This window comes from Dipodomys ordii, unplaced genomic scaffold, assembly GCF_000151885.1.
Source record: "Dipodomys ordii isolate 6190 unplaced genomic scaffold, Dord_2.0 Scaffold86, whole genome shotgun sequence".
In the NCBI taxonomy this organism is placed as follows: Eukaryota; Metazoa; Chordata; class Mammalia; order Rodentia; family Heteromyidae; genus Dipodomys; species Dipodomys ordii.
Genome location: NW_012267302.1, coordinates 2,052,837 through 2,068,482, shown reverse-complemented (window position 1 = coordinate 2,068,482; position 15,646 = coordinate 2,052,837). Strand labels below are relative to the sequence as shown.

At 39.3% G+C, this 15,646-nt stretch overlaps 1 protein-coding gene across 1 annotated transcript in view; it reads right to left on the bottom strand.

Moving 5' to 3' along the window:
- The window catches only part of Fam149b1 (family with sequence similarity 149, member B1), a 36,199-nt gene that overhangs the window by 5,857 nt on the left and 14,696 nt on the right, over positions 1-15,646 (bottom strand). Inside the window, exons 5-9 of the mRNA XM_013025593.1 lie at positions 13,283-13,447; positions 11,658-11,845; positions 5,722-5,846; positions 3,425-3,528; positions 103-327 (exon numbers count right to left, since the gene is read on the bottom strand). Of these exons, the coding sequence (XP_012881047.1) occupies positions 103-327; positions 3,425-3,528; positions 5,722-5,846; positions 11,658-11,845; positions 13,283-13,447 (807 nt within the window). The remainder of the gene's footprint in view (positions 1-102; positions 328-3,424; positions 3,529-5,721; positions 5,847-11,657; positions 11,846-13,282; positions 13,448-15,646) is intronic.

Genomic DNA, 15,646 nt, shown 5'->3' with positions numbered 1-15,646 from the left:
TAGTTTCTAGGCTTAAGTCTTATATTTTAAGTTATGTTTATGTTCATTATATAATATTCCCCAGTTTTACCAGTTTCCAAAAATTCTGCTTTTGAAACCTACACTTGGGATCCTCTGAGGATTTCTTCCACAGGTCTTGGTGTTCCAGTGCGTGAATGGCTCGTGTTGATTGGGTGAAGGGTACGTGGTGGGGGGTTACGTCTCCTGGCGGACTGCACTGTATATAACAGAGATGATGTACTAAGGTCCGAAGCTCGATTTGGCCAATTTCGAGTTGAAAGGATGGTACTGGACCCAGGCCTCATAAGTAGCTTGTCATCAAGATCACTAGTGGCCAAATCAGAAACTCACAATGAAACAAAGGTCACTATGTAGGAATAATATTCACAGGGTAAAAAGCCTTTATTCTAAGTATTTAGGAAAGACAGGAGCAAAAATAGAAACCTTTTGGTAACTTATGGTAGTTTCTGGAAGGATATCTAGGGGAATGTATTTTGATTTTAAAGATAGGTGTTGCTTGTAGCCCAGAGTGGCCTCAGATTTGTAATCCTTCAGTCTCAGTTTCCTGAGTTCTGGGATTATAGATGAGTGCTATACTTAATGAGAATCTGTCAGTAAAAGCGGAAAATATACTTTCAGTTATAATTACTAGGGATTTAGAAAGCAAGTCTATTACTCACTTGCCAGTATAGTCACTTGTCTATCAGTGAAGACACCTACCACACAATGCTTCCCACAAGTTTGCTACTTTTCATGTACCTGCTTACTAGATTGGAGGCATTATTTCTGAGCCAAGGGAATGACTTTAGAAAGAACTAAAAGGCAGGTATTGTGATAACCAGTGTGGCTCCAGCTGGGCTAAAGCCAGTGGTTCACACCTATAATCCTAGCTACACTGGAGGTTGAGATCAGAGGAGCTTGGTTTGAAGCCATCCCAGATATAAAAGCCCTTGAGACTCCCATCTAGCAATCTCACAAAATGCCAGACTGGAGGGAGAGGCTCAAGGAGAGTACCAGACATGAGTGAGAAAGTCTAGTGAGAGTTCAGGTCCCTGAGTCTGGTACCTTAGCCTGGTATTAACACATGTGTACATGCACACATGCACACACACAAACAATGCTCAGCTAATTGGAACCTACAGGAGTGGGGTATGGGTTTTCACATCTTTAGAAGGCTAGGAATAGGCAAAGGATTAAGCCCACAATAGATTCCTATTTGCATAAACTACTGAGAAAAACAACTCTTAAGTAATTTGATAAAACACCATGCCTAAACACTTCAGTAACTTAAACTCTAAATCACGTTTGAGTTTTTTCTTAGGGCTTTTTTTTTTTGATTGGTGGTTATTAAGCTTTTAAAGCAGATAAGAGGAGGTTTGGCTATTGTAAGATTATTAGGAGACAGTATCTGTGCAGTGAAATGGGAAATTGGAAGAATAAAGCAGCCAAGTTTTGCCACTTGGTTTTCAGCAAGCTTCTTGACCTTTGAGGCCACTTGATTGACATCTAGTATGAAATACCTCTTAATTTGGAGAGAATACCCCTTGAGAATTTTAAGAGCTCTTTCGTGGTCTTCCTGCTTCTAACCAGTCACTTGACCCAGATTTCTGTTTGATGGTTTGCATGGGTTTTTTTGTTTGTTTTTTTGTATCTAACACATTCTCCTGCATTACAGTGTTTGGACTTTAGCTGCTCTGTGTTGGTCTGTTTTGTTCTAATTCTAGGCTCAGTCATCTCTAACCAGATGGCTTTTAGATCAATCTGCAAATCTAATCTTTTCTATGTTTCCCTTGAAATGAACCCATTATTGTAGACTTAAGACCTCTCAAGTGGAGGTGTGGCTCAAGTGATAGAGTGCCAGCCTTGAGTGGGGAAAAAAAAGCCAAATGAGAGCACAAGGCCCTGAATTTAAGACCCACTACTGGCAAACAGCACAAAAGAAACTTATTTTTCCCCCTCAAAACAAATCCCTTCTACTTGAAATCTCAGAGCTTTGATTCCTTTCTATAGCATTTCATTTCTTGCATAACATTTCCTAAAATAGTAAACACCTCATAAAAAGTCTTGTAAACGTCTTGTAGTAGATGGGAGGGAGCCAAAACCTTGTACCTGCCAGGTGTGTGTTCTACCACTCAGCTATGCCCAAGCCCCAGTTCACTTCTTTCTTATCCTGTGCTAGCACAGGAGTGCAGACCTTTACAATTCATGTTCCAACTCCTATATGGACCCCTTCCTTTTGGGAACTAACATTGCTGATTAAAGTATAAAGTAGAATATTTTGAGAAATTTTATGACAGTTTATGGAATTGAAAACATATCCTTTCACGTGTAGGTATTGACCCAAGAGACATGTGACAAAAAAGTCCACAAAAAAGCATACCCAAGAATATTTGTAGTGCTTTTATACATAATAGTTCTAACCTAGAAAAAACCCAAGTGTTAACAGGAGAGTAGAGAAACTGTGATACCTTCTGAGTAGAATACTAACTCAGCATGTGCAATAGCATGGATTGTCACAAAACCATAGCATTCAAGGGACTAGATTATAGCTCAGTGGATAAAGCATTTAACCTAGCACACATGAGATTTTTTTTTTTTTGTTCACTCCCAAGTATTGCCAAATAGGAAGACAGCAACAACAAATCTTTCTTTAGGGATGATGGTTCAAGTGGTGGGACCCCTCTCTAACTAAGAAGCACAAGACCCTGATTTGAAACCCCAGACCTGATAAAACAACAGAACTTGTATTCAAAACCATCCAGAGCAGGGCATCAGTGGCTCACTGTAACTATGCAGGAGGCTGAGGAATGAGGTTTGAAGCCAGCCCTGGCAGACAAATTCAAAAGACTCATCTCCAAGAAATCAACAAAAAACAGAAGTAACTCAAGTGGTAGAGCAGCAGCCATAAGCAGAAAAGGCCGAGTGTGAGGCAGAGGCCCTGGGTTTAAGCCTGAGTACCAGCATGCAGTGTGTGCACATAGATTGTCTATGATCTTTGATGAGAAGCATTAAAGGTCTAGTATTTCTCCTCCTGTCCTATTATAGCAAAAATAGCTCTTTCTGATTTTCATTTTCTTATTTCTAAGTTTTCCTACACTATTATTCCCACTTAGAATGGCCTGTTGCTCTTTTCTCCTTATCCAACAAAAATGCTTCTTCTTGTGGAGCTGCACTCAGTCTGCTTGCCCTCATTTATCCCTCAGTCATGGTTAGGTCTCATTTTACGTATGTGTCTTCTCTCCCAGTTACCAGCTCCCTCTGTATGTGTGTGGGTGACCATGCCCCTTGGATGTTTTACTCCCCAGGTTTCTCTGTGATTGCTGAGGTACTCAAAAAGGCACAGTGTTTGACAGATTTTGTTTTCCCTTTATTTCTCAGTGATCTACTTAAGCTTTAGAGTTTGCTTATATTTTATACTTCTTACAGGAGCTTGTCCATTAGGGAGAGGTTTCTTGGCTGTAGAGGCATCCCATGAACCAAGAGACCATTCATATTTGACTGATGAACACTTGCTTGACAGAAATTCATCTACATGCCAAAAGAAGATGTTACTCATTATTAGTTGGTAAAGGTTGATTCTAACTTGGACAAGGTTAATGTTTCTATTAGGTCATCTGTACATTCTTCCTCCATGCCTTTACTTTTATAACTGTTGGCCAGTAGCTCTTACTGAGGACCCAAGGTTCCCTGTAGGCCTGATCCTTTTCTTTCCTCTCTGTTTCTAACTGATAGCAGATTCAGTCAACCTACATGAAAGACTCTCTCAAAGGGGAGAAAGGACTACTGTTACTTACAATAGAAGAGAAAACCTAAATAGAAAAATCTACAAATGGAATAGGGAAAAATAATATGAATACAGGTAAACTCTTGATCTCTTACCATCACACAACCCTGAGTTCTGAGAAAAATTTATCCCTTCTCTTTCACTACTGATAGAACTGCCAGTTCTTGTTTTGTATTTTTTTCTTTGTTTGGTGGGGGAGGCTTGCTATATTTCCCAAGCTAGTCTCAAACTCATAGGTTCAAGTGATCGTGAATAGCTGGGGCTGTTGGTACATATAACCTTGCTTGCTTGATAACCTATTATTTTTTATTTTTTGGTGCTGGTCCTGGGGCTGAACTCAGGGCCTGGGAGCTGTTCCTGAGCTTTGGTGCTCAAGGCTAGCAGTCTATCAATTGAGCCACAGCTCTATATCCAGTTTTTTTGATGCTTAATTGGAGATAAGAGTCTCATAGCCTTTTATTATTTTTTTTTTGGGGGGGGTCCGGTCGTGGGGCCTGAACTCTCGGCCTGGGCGCTGTCCCTCAGCTCTTCAGCTCAAGGCTAGCGCTCTACCACTTGAGCCACAGCGTCACCTCCGGCTTTTTTTTTTTCTTATATGGTGCTGAGGAATCGAACCCAAGGCCTCAGGCATGCAAGGCAAGCGCTCTTACCACTGAGCCACCTTCCCAGCCCTTTTATTATTATTATTATTTTTGGTCAGTTACGGGGCTTGAACTCTGGGCCTGAGCACTGTTCCTGATCTCTTCAGCTCAAGGCTAGGCCTCTACCACTTGAGCCAACAGCACCACTTCCGGTTTTCTGGTGGTTAATTGGAGATGAGAGTCTCACAGACTTTCCTGCCTGGACTGGTTATGAACTGCGATCCTCAGATCTCAGCCTACTGAGTAGCTAGGATTGTATGTGTGAGCCACCAGCCCTCAGCTCTCATGGATTTTCCTGCCTACGCTGGCTTCAAACTACAATCTTCAGATCTCAGCCTTCTGAGTAGTTAGGATTATAGGAGTGAGCCACCACCCAGCTTTGAAGACTATTTTCAAGAGTTTATTTTTCCTGTTTTAATGGACTGGCAGTGCTAGCTTAGAGCCCTGCTTGTATTTTCTCTCTAGTCAGTTCAGTGATCTTTGGCCATCTTCTCTGTACCAAATGTATTTTCCAATCTAGTTAACTGTTCAAAGCTAAGGCCACCTAAACCATAACCAGACTAGTTTAAGGTGCTAGGTCACAAAGAAACATTCATCTACCTGGCTTATTTCCCCATACGTTTAGCTGTGAGTCTGCTAGTTTTATTTCTAAATGAACTATTATCTAGAACAATATTCACCCCTTTGGACTAAATCCAGCTATACAATACCTAGCCACTATACTAAAAGCACTTATGACTCATTCTGGTAGTAAACTCAGGTTTGATGACCATGGCTTTTTTGTTTTAATCTTTTACCCTAAGTAATGCTAGGAAACTGTCATGTAGGAATTGCAACCACATAAATCTTCAGTGATTGAAGCTGAATACATCAGCTTATTAGTCTTGATTTAGAGACGTACTTGATTTTTCTCTTCCCTTTGGCTTTCCTTTTATACCTATGCACTAAATATCCAAAAGCCAAAAGGTTAACAGATTTAAATATTTAAATAATCAACAGACTTAAATAAAAATGTTAAGGCCACAGAAAATCTGAGAGAGTCTCTCTTTTCTTCATAAAGATGTCTGTAGACTAACCACACAGTTATTTCTAGATTGCACAACTTAAACACACATGCCTTTTCAAAAGAACTGTCTTAAGCTTATCAATCTGAATTTGCCTTTTTTTCAGCTGAAACTGATCAGCAATAAACCTTCAACTGTCCTGTCATAAATAAAACAGTTAAATAACCTGGGCAAACTCTCATTCCTTTGGTACGAACAGTGCTAGGCCATGTGAGACATCTCTGAGGCTTACCGGGCTTGAGGTGACGGACAACATCTTAGACTGTGGCACTCGAGGCAACACCAAAGGATGTGGTTCATTTAGCTCATGAGGACTTTCTGAATCCGGTCTCGTAACTGCAGCATTACTCTCATCATCTGAAAAAAGGAACAGAGTCCATTATCCATACATATCTTCTGATTCACAGCAACATGTTTAACATCTGTGCTGTCCTATGTGGTGGCCACAAGCCACACACAGTTATACAACACTTAAAATGTTGAGACCTCCGTCTCTCCATCCCAACCAATAACTTGGCATGGTGGCATGTACCTATTGTTCCAGGTAGATGGGAAGTATAAAAGGGGGAGAATCAAGATCCAGGCTAGCCTTTTATTAAAATACCTTATTTAAAAAATAATGAAAGTACATGCTTCAAGTGGGAGAGTGCCAGCCTAGCAAGTGCAAGGCCCTCAAGTGCAAGGCCCTAAGTTCAAAACCCAGTACCACCAAAAACTAACACACACACACACCACACACACACACACAGCAACACATACACACACACACACACACACACACACACACACACAGCACCAGACAGGGTGGTATTGCCTTGTGATTCCCAACAACTAGGAAAGCTGAAGCAGAAGGACTGCAAGTTCAAGGAAAAGCCTGAACTATACAGGGAGACCCTGTCTTAAAAAGAAAAAAAGGACTTGAAAATATGAGTTAAACAGTTAAGCACAAAACAATAACAAGCACATAATATAACTGCATGATAAAACTAGCATAAGGTTACTAGAAATAAGAGAACCCAAATAAAAAGATCAGAAGAAATGAGGGAGAAGAAATAGAAAATGTAAACTGGACACTTAAACTATGTAAATTACATAAAATTATACTTTAAATTTAAAAATGTAGAAATAATGCAAGTGAAACTAGACAACTTCTAGACAAGTACTAGGACATACATAAGCTGTTGATATGGAATTAACAAAATTGCAAAAACAAAACATCTAGAAAAGAAACAATTACCAGCAGATCCATCTATAAGGAGTGTTAAGACATTCTTCATGCAGAATGTTTTTTTTCTTTTTAATGAGGCGAGATTTATCTTTTTGTCTATTTTAAAGCATACAATTAAGTGGGATTTTTTTCCTTTAAAAAAGTATATTAACAATGTAGTGTAAACATCACCACTAATTTCAGAAAATTTCCATCACTCCAAAAGGAAACTACCCCCTAATTCCCTTCTTCCTCTATCCCCTGACAACCACTAACCTGTTTTCCTCTGTGGTTCCTACTCTGGCTCATCTGAGTGAAATCATAGAAGATATGGCCTTTTATGTTGGCTCCTTTTATATAATGTTTTCAAGTTTCATCCATTTTGTCAATTCTTAATTCCTTTTTATGGTTGGCTGATATTCCATTGCTTGGTGTTTTAGTCTAGGGATTTGTTTTAACAAAATACCAGATGGAGTGGATTACACAAAAGACATTTATTTTCTTACAGTTCTGGAGCCCAAGATCAAGATGCCATCAGGGCTGGTCTCTGGTAAGGCCTCTGTTCCTGGCTGTGGGTGGCCACCTTCTTGCTGTGTCCTCATATGACCTCTTCTCTGTGCATGTGTGGAAAGAGATAGCTCTGGTGTGTCTTCCTCCATTGATAAGAACACCAGCCTTATGGATTTAAGGTCCCACCCTTTGGCCCTCAACCATGGTGAAATCCCTAAATTCCCTTTCGCAAAATAAAGACACAGTAAAGGTTAGGGCTTCAAAATATGAATTTTAGAGGGACACTATTCATTCCATAATGCATGGCTATTCTGAATTTTGAGTTTCCACTGGGGCTATTATGAAAACTACGTTATGAACATTTATGCATAAGTTTTTGTATGTATGTTTTCAATTCTCTTGGTACTATACCTAACGAGTGGACTTTCTGGGTCATATGGTAATTTTATGTTTACCTTTTTTGTTGCTATTGGTCATGGGGCTTGAACTCAGAGCCTGGGCACTGTCCCTGAGCTCGTCAGCTCAAGGCGAATGCTCTACCACTTGAGCACTTGTTTTCTGGTGGCTCACTGGAGGTAAGAGTCTCATGGAATTTCCTGCCCAGGCTGGCTTTGAACCACAATCCTCAGATCTCAGCCTCCTGAGTAGCTAGGATTATAGGTGTGAGCCACAGGTGCCCAGCTTTATGTTTAACATTTTAAGGAAGTACCATACTATATGATGACTATATTGGGGTTGCATTCCTACCATTACTGTTTGAGGGCTTTAGTTTCTGTATGTTCTAACCAATACCTATTTCCCCCTTAAATAAAAAAACCAGCTGGGCGCTGGTGGCTCACAACAGTAATCCTAGCTATCCATCTGAGGACCATGGTTTTAAAGCCAGTCCAGAAAGGAAAGGACATGAGACTATCTCCAGTTAACTACCAAAAAGCCAAATTGGAGCACACTGGTAGAGTTCAAAGTGGCTCAAATGGTAGAGCACTAGACTTGGGCAAGAAAAAATAAGCTCAGGAACAGCATCCCAGGACTGGCAACCAAAAACGGAATCATTAATGAAACTGTTGAGATTATTTTGAGAAGGGGTGGGAGGGAAGGTGATAGAGAGGGTGAGATTAGTTGGACTACATTGTAAACATGTGGAAATGGAATCCCTTTCCTGCCCTGTATAATTAATGTAAACAAAAATAGAATTTATTAAAAATATATATAACCTGGTGAGCATGAAGTGGTATCTTGTTTTTTGGGTACCAGTCCTGGGGCTTGAACTCAGGGCCTGGGTGCTGTCCCTGAGCTTTTGTGTTCAAGGCTAGCTCTCTATCACTTGGGCCACAGCTTCACTTTTGACTTTTTGGTGGCTAACTGGATATGATTCTCATGGACTTTCCTACCCCAACTGGCTTTGAACCTCCATCCTCAGATCTCAGCTTCCTGAGTATCTAGGATTATAGGCATGAACCACAGGCATCCAACAATGTACAAAGTTTTAAATTTTGATGAAATTCAACTTATTCTTTTGCTACTCATTCTCTTGATGTTATATCCAACGTTATGAAAATCCATTCCTGTTTTCTTCTAAGATTTCTTTTTTTTTTTTTTTTTTGTAATTTGAGCTCTTAAATTTAGGTCTGCAGTCCACATCTGAGTTGATGTTTTTATATGGTTTGAGGTCAAGGTCCAGCTTCATTCTTGATGCACTCTTGTTCTAGCACCATTTACTGTTGAAAAGACTAGTCACCCATTGAATGATCTTGACACCTTGATGAAAATCAATTGGCTATAGATGTGTGGATTTTTAGACTTGGATTTTATTCCATTAATCTATATGTCTTCATACTAGTTCCACGTTTTAATTACTGTAGTTTTGTTAAGTTTTTGCATCAGGGTATATGAGTCCTCTGGTCATTTTTTTTATTATTGTTTTGCGTATTCATGTTTCTTGTATTTAGGTAAATTTCAGGATCAGTTTTGCCCATTTCTGCAAAAAATATAGTTGAGTAGTTTTGTTTCACATTTTTTGTGGTATTGGACATTGAACCCAGGAACTTGTCTAAAAGGAAAACACTACCACGCATTCCAGGAAATTGGAATTTGATAGATATTATACTGAACCTGCAGATCTACTTGTGAAGTAATGCCATCTTAAGTCTTACATAGCATGCCTTTAAATTTCTTTAGGTCTTCTCTAATATCTTTCTATAGTATTTTGTAGTTTTCAGTGTTCAACTCTTGTACTTCCTTAAATGTATTCCTAAGTCTTATTCTTCTTGGTGCTTTTGTAAATGGAGTTCGTTCTTACTTGTTTTTTTTTTTGGCCAGTCCTGGGCACTGTCCCTGGGCTTCTTTGGCTCAAGGCTAGTACTTTACCACTTGAGCCACAGCACCACTTCCAGCTTTTTCTGTTTATGTGGTACTGAGGAATCAAACTCAGGGCTTCATGCATGCTAGGTAAGCACTCTACCACTAAGTCACATTCCCGGCCCTTAATTTCATTTTCAATTCACTGACTTTGCTGGCTTCATGACTGAAGCTGCTAGGAATGCCACAAGAACCACAAGAAACCTTATGCTCCTGAGAGCACACAAAAGGAGACATTGACCATTTCCCAGCTGAGCCTCCACATAAGAACCCCTGGACCAATTCTTTAATCACAGTCCTGTGAAACCCTACCCAGTGACTAAGTTGTTTCAGGACTTCTCACTCATAATTGTGTGACATTATAAATGTTTGTTATTTAAAGCCATTAAGTTTCTGATGATTTGTTCAGTAATATAGAACAATATAAATACTTTATAACACATTACCCAGACAATCTTCTGCTAGGAATTTACCTAAAAGAAACACGTGTTCCCAGTATCTGCCAGTGTTCATAACATTATATGGACTAGCCTAGAGTTCAAAGCAACCCAAATGTCCATCAACAGATGATAAACTGTGGTATAATGAAATGGTACTTAGCAATGAAATGGATGAATCTCAAAATCATACTGAGTAAGGAGACCAAGAACAAAAAAGACATTCCCTACTCAGGGAAAAGATGGCTACCTACAAGCTGAGAAAAACCTCATAAACCAGCCCTGGTTTAAGGGAACTAACCTCCAAACCTAGGAGAAAATGAGATTTATGTGAATGGAATCTAGTGTCATGTACTCTGGCATTTTTCACTAAGCATATGATCTTTTGGGATGGGGAGACAGATTAAAGCAGAAAGAAGGGATCAGAAAGGGCATGAACTTTTTGAAGGTGATGGATATATTCACTGTATTGACTGGTGATGGTTTCATGCATAGATATAGAACTTATGAAATTGTACACTTTAAATAGACAGGGCATATATCAATTACTCTTCAGTAAAGCAGTTTGAAGAGGTAAGTATATGTCACTTGAATGGTTTTTTTAAAATCATATCGAAGGAGAAAGTATTAATGCTGCCTATCAGCATAGACAGCTTTGTTATTAATGTACCCATTCTCAAATATTTACTAAATGCCTATTAGTTTCTGTATGAAATACAAACATGAATCAGACCCACTTTGTGATATAACTGTCATCATTTGGTCTCTGGCAAACCTTTGTAATGTCCAAAATATTAAATATCTTTTCATATGCTAGTAAGATGACTGAAGGTTGAGGAGTCCTGAATAATTTCAGAATTATGGGGGTGGGGGTTTAACTCTCAGGGAAACCCAATTGTGTGCTAAGGTTTGGAACTTACAGTCCCACCCCACTCCCTTGAACACTAAGTAAGGGAGAGGGGCTTAAGGCTAAGTTGGCCACCAAGAAACAATTATTTAATCAATTAGCCCAAGTAATGAAGCTGTCACTAAAAAAAAAAAAACCAGAAGGACTGGCTATGAAAGTTTCCAGACTGCTGAACATGTTTAAGTACCTGAAGTGATGTGTCCCATGTGGGCATGGGAGCTCAACATCCCTTCTTTATACTTTGCCCTGTGCATCTCTTCATCTGGCTACTCATCTATATGCTTTATAATATTCTTTATAATAATCCTGTAAACCTAAAGTATTTCCCTGAGTTCTGTGAACTGTCTTAGCAAGTTTATAGCTGGTGGGCCAGAAGCACAGGTCATAGCCAGAGGCTTGTGAATGTCATTTGCAATGGGGCAGGCTTGTGGGACAGATCCCTTAAATGTTGGGACCTAATACTTTCTCCAGGTAGACATTGTGGAGAACTGAATTGAAGCATGGAACATTCAGTTGGCTGGAGAATGTGTGTGTGTGTGTGTGCGTGTGTGTGTGTGTGCGTGTGTGTGTGTGTGCGTGTGTGTAAATGTTGAGAAACCCCTTCATATCTGGTTGGAGCTGTGTTATATAAGAAAAGGAAAAGCACTTTTTTTTTTCCTCATACCCAGTTTTTGGACTAATAAAGCATGTAACCCAGTAAACTGATTTGGGTTTGGAAATTGTAACTCTTCTTTTACAAAAATCCTTACCAGAAGCAAATCCTTCCCAGTGACTACGTGTCAATTGCTCCATACATTCTATAACCTTGCTCCACACATTGTCAAAAACATAAGCAAGAACATCTTCTTTCATGCAGTAAAATGGAGCAATGGGAGGGTACCCTAATTTCTGCTTGTCTATAGCTGCTTCTGATTTGTTTCCATGAAATTCCTCTTCCCTGGAACAGAACAAGGGGGAAAGACTTAGGATTATTCTTCACTTAGTGTTTACCACTGCCCTTTTAGTGCTTTTCTGAAGGTGGCTGGTACCCTTTATCCCAATCCTGCTCCTTGCCCAGCATACACAGCCCATATATGAAGCTGCTTGTGAACTAAAAAAGACAACAGAGAAGACTACATCCTTGCACCACTTGGTGTGTGTGTGGTGGGGGGGACGCACGCGCATGCTGGTACTGGGCTTGAACTCTGGGCTTAAGCACTGTCTCTTAGCTACTTCACTAAGGCTGGAGGTCTCCAACTTGAAGCCGCCATTTCACTTCTGGCTTTTCATCGTTAACTGAAGATGAGAGTCTCAGGGAGTCTCCTGTCCAGGCTGAGATCCTCAGATCTTAGCCTCCTGAGTGGCTATGTTATAGGCGTGAGCCATGGATGCCTAGCTATATTCTCTTCTCACCCTTCCCTTCTCTTCTGCAAAAAAAAAAAAAAAAAAATGCATAGAAACTCTGCTTTCATTTGAGAAAAAGAAGATAGAAATAAGTTGATACAGGCTAGAAGTGAGAGGGAAGGGAGAGGTCTCTAGAAAACCATATGAAGCTATATTTGGGTTTCTTCTGTAACATTGAGTTAGCTCAGTGCTGATACATATAGTAATCTGCCTGTGTTTGTTGGCTCTAGGGTAGTATGTATGAGGTTTCTTTGGTAACTAGTTAACTACATATAGAAACCTGTCTTTGTTTTGCTGGCTCTAAGGCCATGTGAGTATGTGAATATGGCAGTGGGAAATAGGACATGGAGAAGCCAGACTCATGTGACACCATACTAATGACCTAATCACATAACAAAAATCCTCATTTTCAGATTATGCTGCCATGATTAATTATTTTGGAACTTTTGAAGGCTGAAAAGGAATAGTTTCGGAGTTAGTGTTTCAGAAAAAGCATGAAATAGTGAAGACAGCACTGGATGTAGATGATTTTAATTTTAGCTCCACTCCAGACAAATCATTTAGACACTAAAATTTTCACCTATCCTATAAAGAAGAAAAGTCAAAAGAGACGTAAACTAGCATTGTTGATTGTAAAGTCTGTGCCAAGCATGAGGTTTTATACAAACTATGGATACAGTCCCCTTTCAAATAGGATTTATACAAGCAATGTTTATTATACTTCTTCAACTCCCTTGGAGTTTCATTTTCCACTGGGGACAATTTGCAAAAGGGTAAAATGAAATTACATAGAGGAAAAAAATTAAGTCACTTAAAAATCTCTGATATTTCAGGAAGCTGTGTGTGAAGGAAAGAGTAACCAAGGACAGAAAGTCTGGATATACTAGCTAATTGAAAATGAGTAACAGTCATAGATTAAGCTATAGCATAGTTTAAGAAAAAACAGAAACACAAAATAGGAGCAGAATAAAAAGTTTAAAACAACACTTACGTATCTGTGTGGTCAAAAGCTAGGTATTCCTCGATGATTCCTTCTGAGATTATACAGTATTCCTCTTCTCTTTCCATATCACACAAACCAGGGGATTTGGCAATAGAATGTGCTTTATGAGCATAAGAAGATGAAAGATGTACCTTCTTTCCCCTTATACCAAATCTGGGAGGGAGAAAAAGAGCAAATATTGTGGCAATATAAACAGTTCTCATTGCAAGTCATATGACTTTTGGAACAACCCTCATCTCCTTGCCCTGACAAATCTTCCTGGACTATTTTCTTTTCTTTTCTTTTTTTTTGGGTCCAGTCGTGGGGCCTGAACTCTGGGCCTGGGCGCTGTCCCTCAGCTCTTCAGCTCAAGGCTAGCGCTCTACCACTTGAGCCACAGTGTCACTTCCGGCTTTTTTCTTTTTGCTTATGTGGTGCTGAGGAATCGAACCTAGGGCCTCTGGCATGCAAGGCAAGCGCTCTACCACTGAGCCACCTTCCCAGCCCCTTCCTGGACTATTTTCAAGTCATTATTTAGTACTGAGAATAAAAGCCCACCATCACATATGCTAGGTAAATGCTCTACCATTAAGCTCTAACCCCATATTCTATGTATTCTATGTTTCAATGACCTATTTTCTTTCTCAGAACAGTTAAATTACATATCAGCCACAGACCTGTTCTTCTTGGGAGCACTGGATACTGTTTAATATCACTATCTTTTTGGGATGCAAACCATGATAGCTATTAAAAACAGTTAACAAAAATGAATGTTTAAGATACCTTCTCTTTTAAAGATACCTCCACAGGTTTGTACCTATTTCAGTAACTCTATATTGCTCAAAAATCCATGTTCCTTAAGATGCATGAGTACAATTAATATTTAAATTTCTCTTCATACCTAGACATTCAGCAAATGTGATGACTCATTCATTTCAGATCATTCAGGTTTGCTTTGAAGCAATCAAATGTGGGCAATACTTTTTTTTTCCCTCAGCACTGGGGATTGAATTTAGAAACTCAGGCTTATTAGGCAAGCGTTCTATCTTGTGAGTCATACCCATGGTCCATTTTGGTTTGTTTTACAGATAAGATCTCACACTTTGCCCAGCTGGCCTCAGACCAGGATCCTCCAACTTCCACCTCCCAAGCATTTTGAGATTATAGGCATATGCCACCACATCTAGGCTGAAGTACAATTTTTTTAAGTGTCTCTCAATTTAACCAAATATTAGTTATAACAAATTTATGTTTTGCACTTTTGAACAAGGTTGATACAGAAATCTTTTAGAAGACATTTTGGAATATGTATTTGAAGTCTCAAAATAAATATACCCTTGCTGAGGATAGTGGCTTAAGCTTATAATCCTAATTACTTCAAAGGTAGCCAATAAAAGAGGTTTGTAAGCCTCCATCTCAACTAATGACTGGGTACAGTGGTGTATACCTATCACCCCCTAATGACATAGGGAAGTATAAATGGGAGGACTGTACCCCAGGCCACCCAGGCAAAAAATCAAGACCCTACCTCAAAAATAACCAATGAAAAAAGGCCATAGAGATAGATATACCCCAGTGGTACAGCACCTGTCTAGCAAGTTTGAGGTCTTGAGTCCAATTCCCAATACTGCTCCCCAAAATAAATAGAAAATAAACATAACCTTTGATTCAATGATTTCATTTGTAGTGACCTTTTTTAAGATTTAGCTATAAGAACTATAGAGGAGTAAGGATTATAATGGTGGAGAGTGTGCTTAGCATACTCAAGGTCCTGCCTTCAACTTCCAATAACCATCCTCCACCCCACACAAAAGCATCTCATCAAAGAATTGTTTATAATTGTCAAAAACCAAAACTAGCCCACATGTGAAAGATATGAGGATAGTTGTAATAATGCATTTATGAATGGTATTAAGTCACTATTGAAGAAAAATAGAAGATGTTCCTAATAAAGTGTTAAGTATAGAAAGACTACAAAATTTGTATGGGAGTTTCATAAAAACTATACACATCTTGGAGAATGCACGATGCACCTCAATGCATTTTCCCCTTTTCCTAGTAGTTATTGTGATTTATTTCAGGCAGGCAATACATCCTCAAAGAACTACATTTCCCGGCTACCTTGATGACAGATATAGTAAAAAAGATGAGCAAAAGGATTATGTAGGACTGTAAAAAGGACTGTTCAAAAAGGGACCTGCTTGGCTATAAGGGAGTAGGTAGTAGGTAATAGGTTAATGTGGTTGAGAAGCCACTGAAAAAATGGACCAAGAGCTGAGAATAGCCTAGATAACAGCAGAAGAGGGAAGAAGAGGGAGAGAAAGAAATAATCTAGACAACCATGTCTCCACCAGCTGGCATTACTGTTTCTTT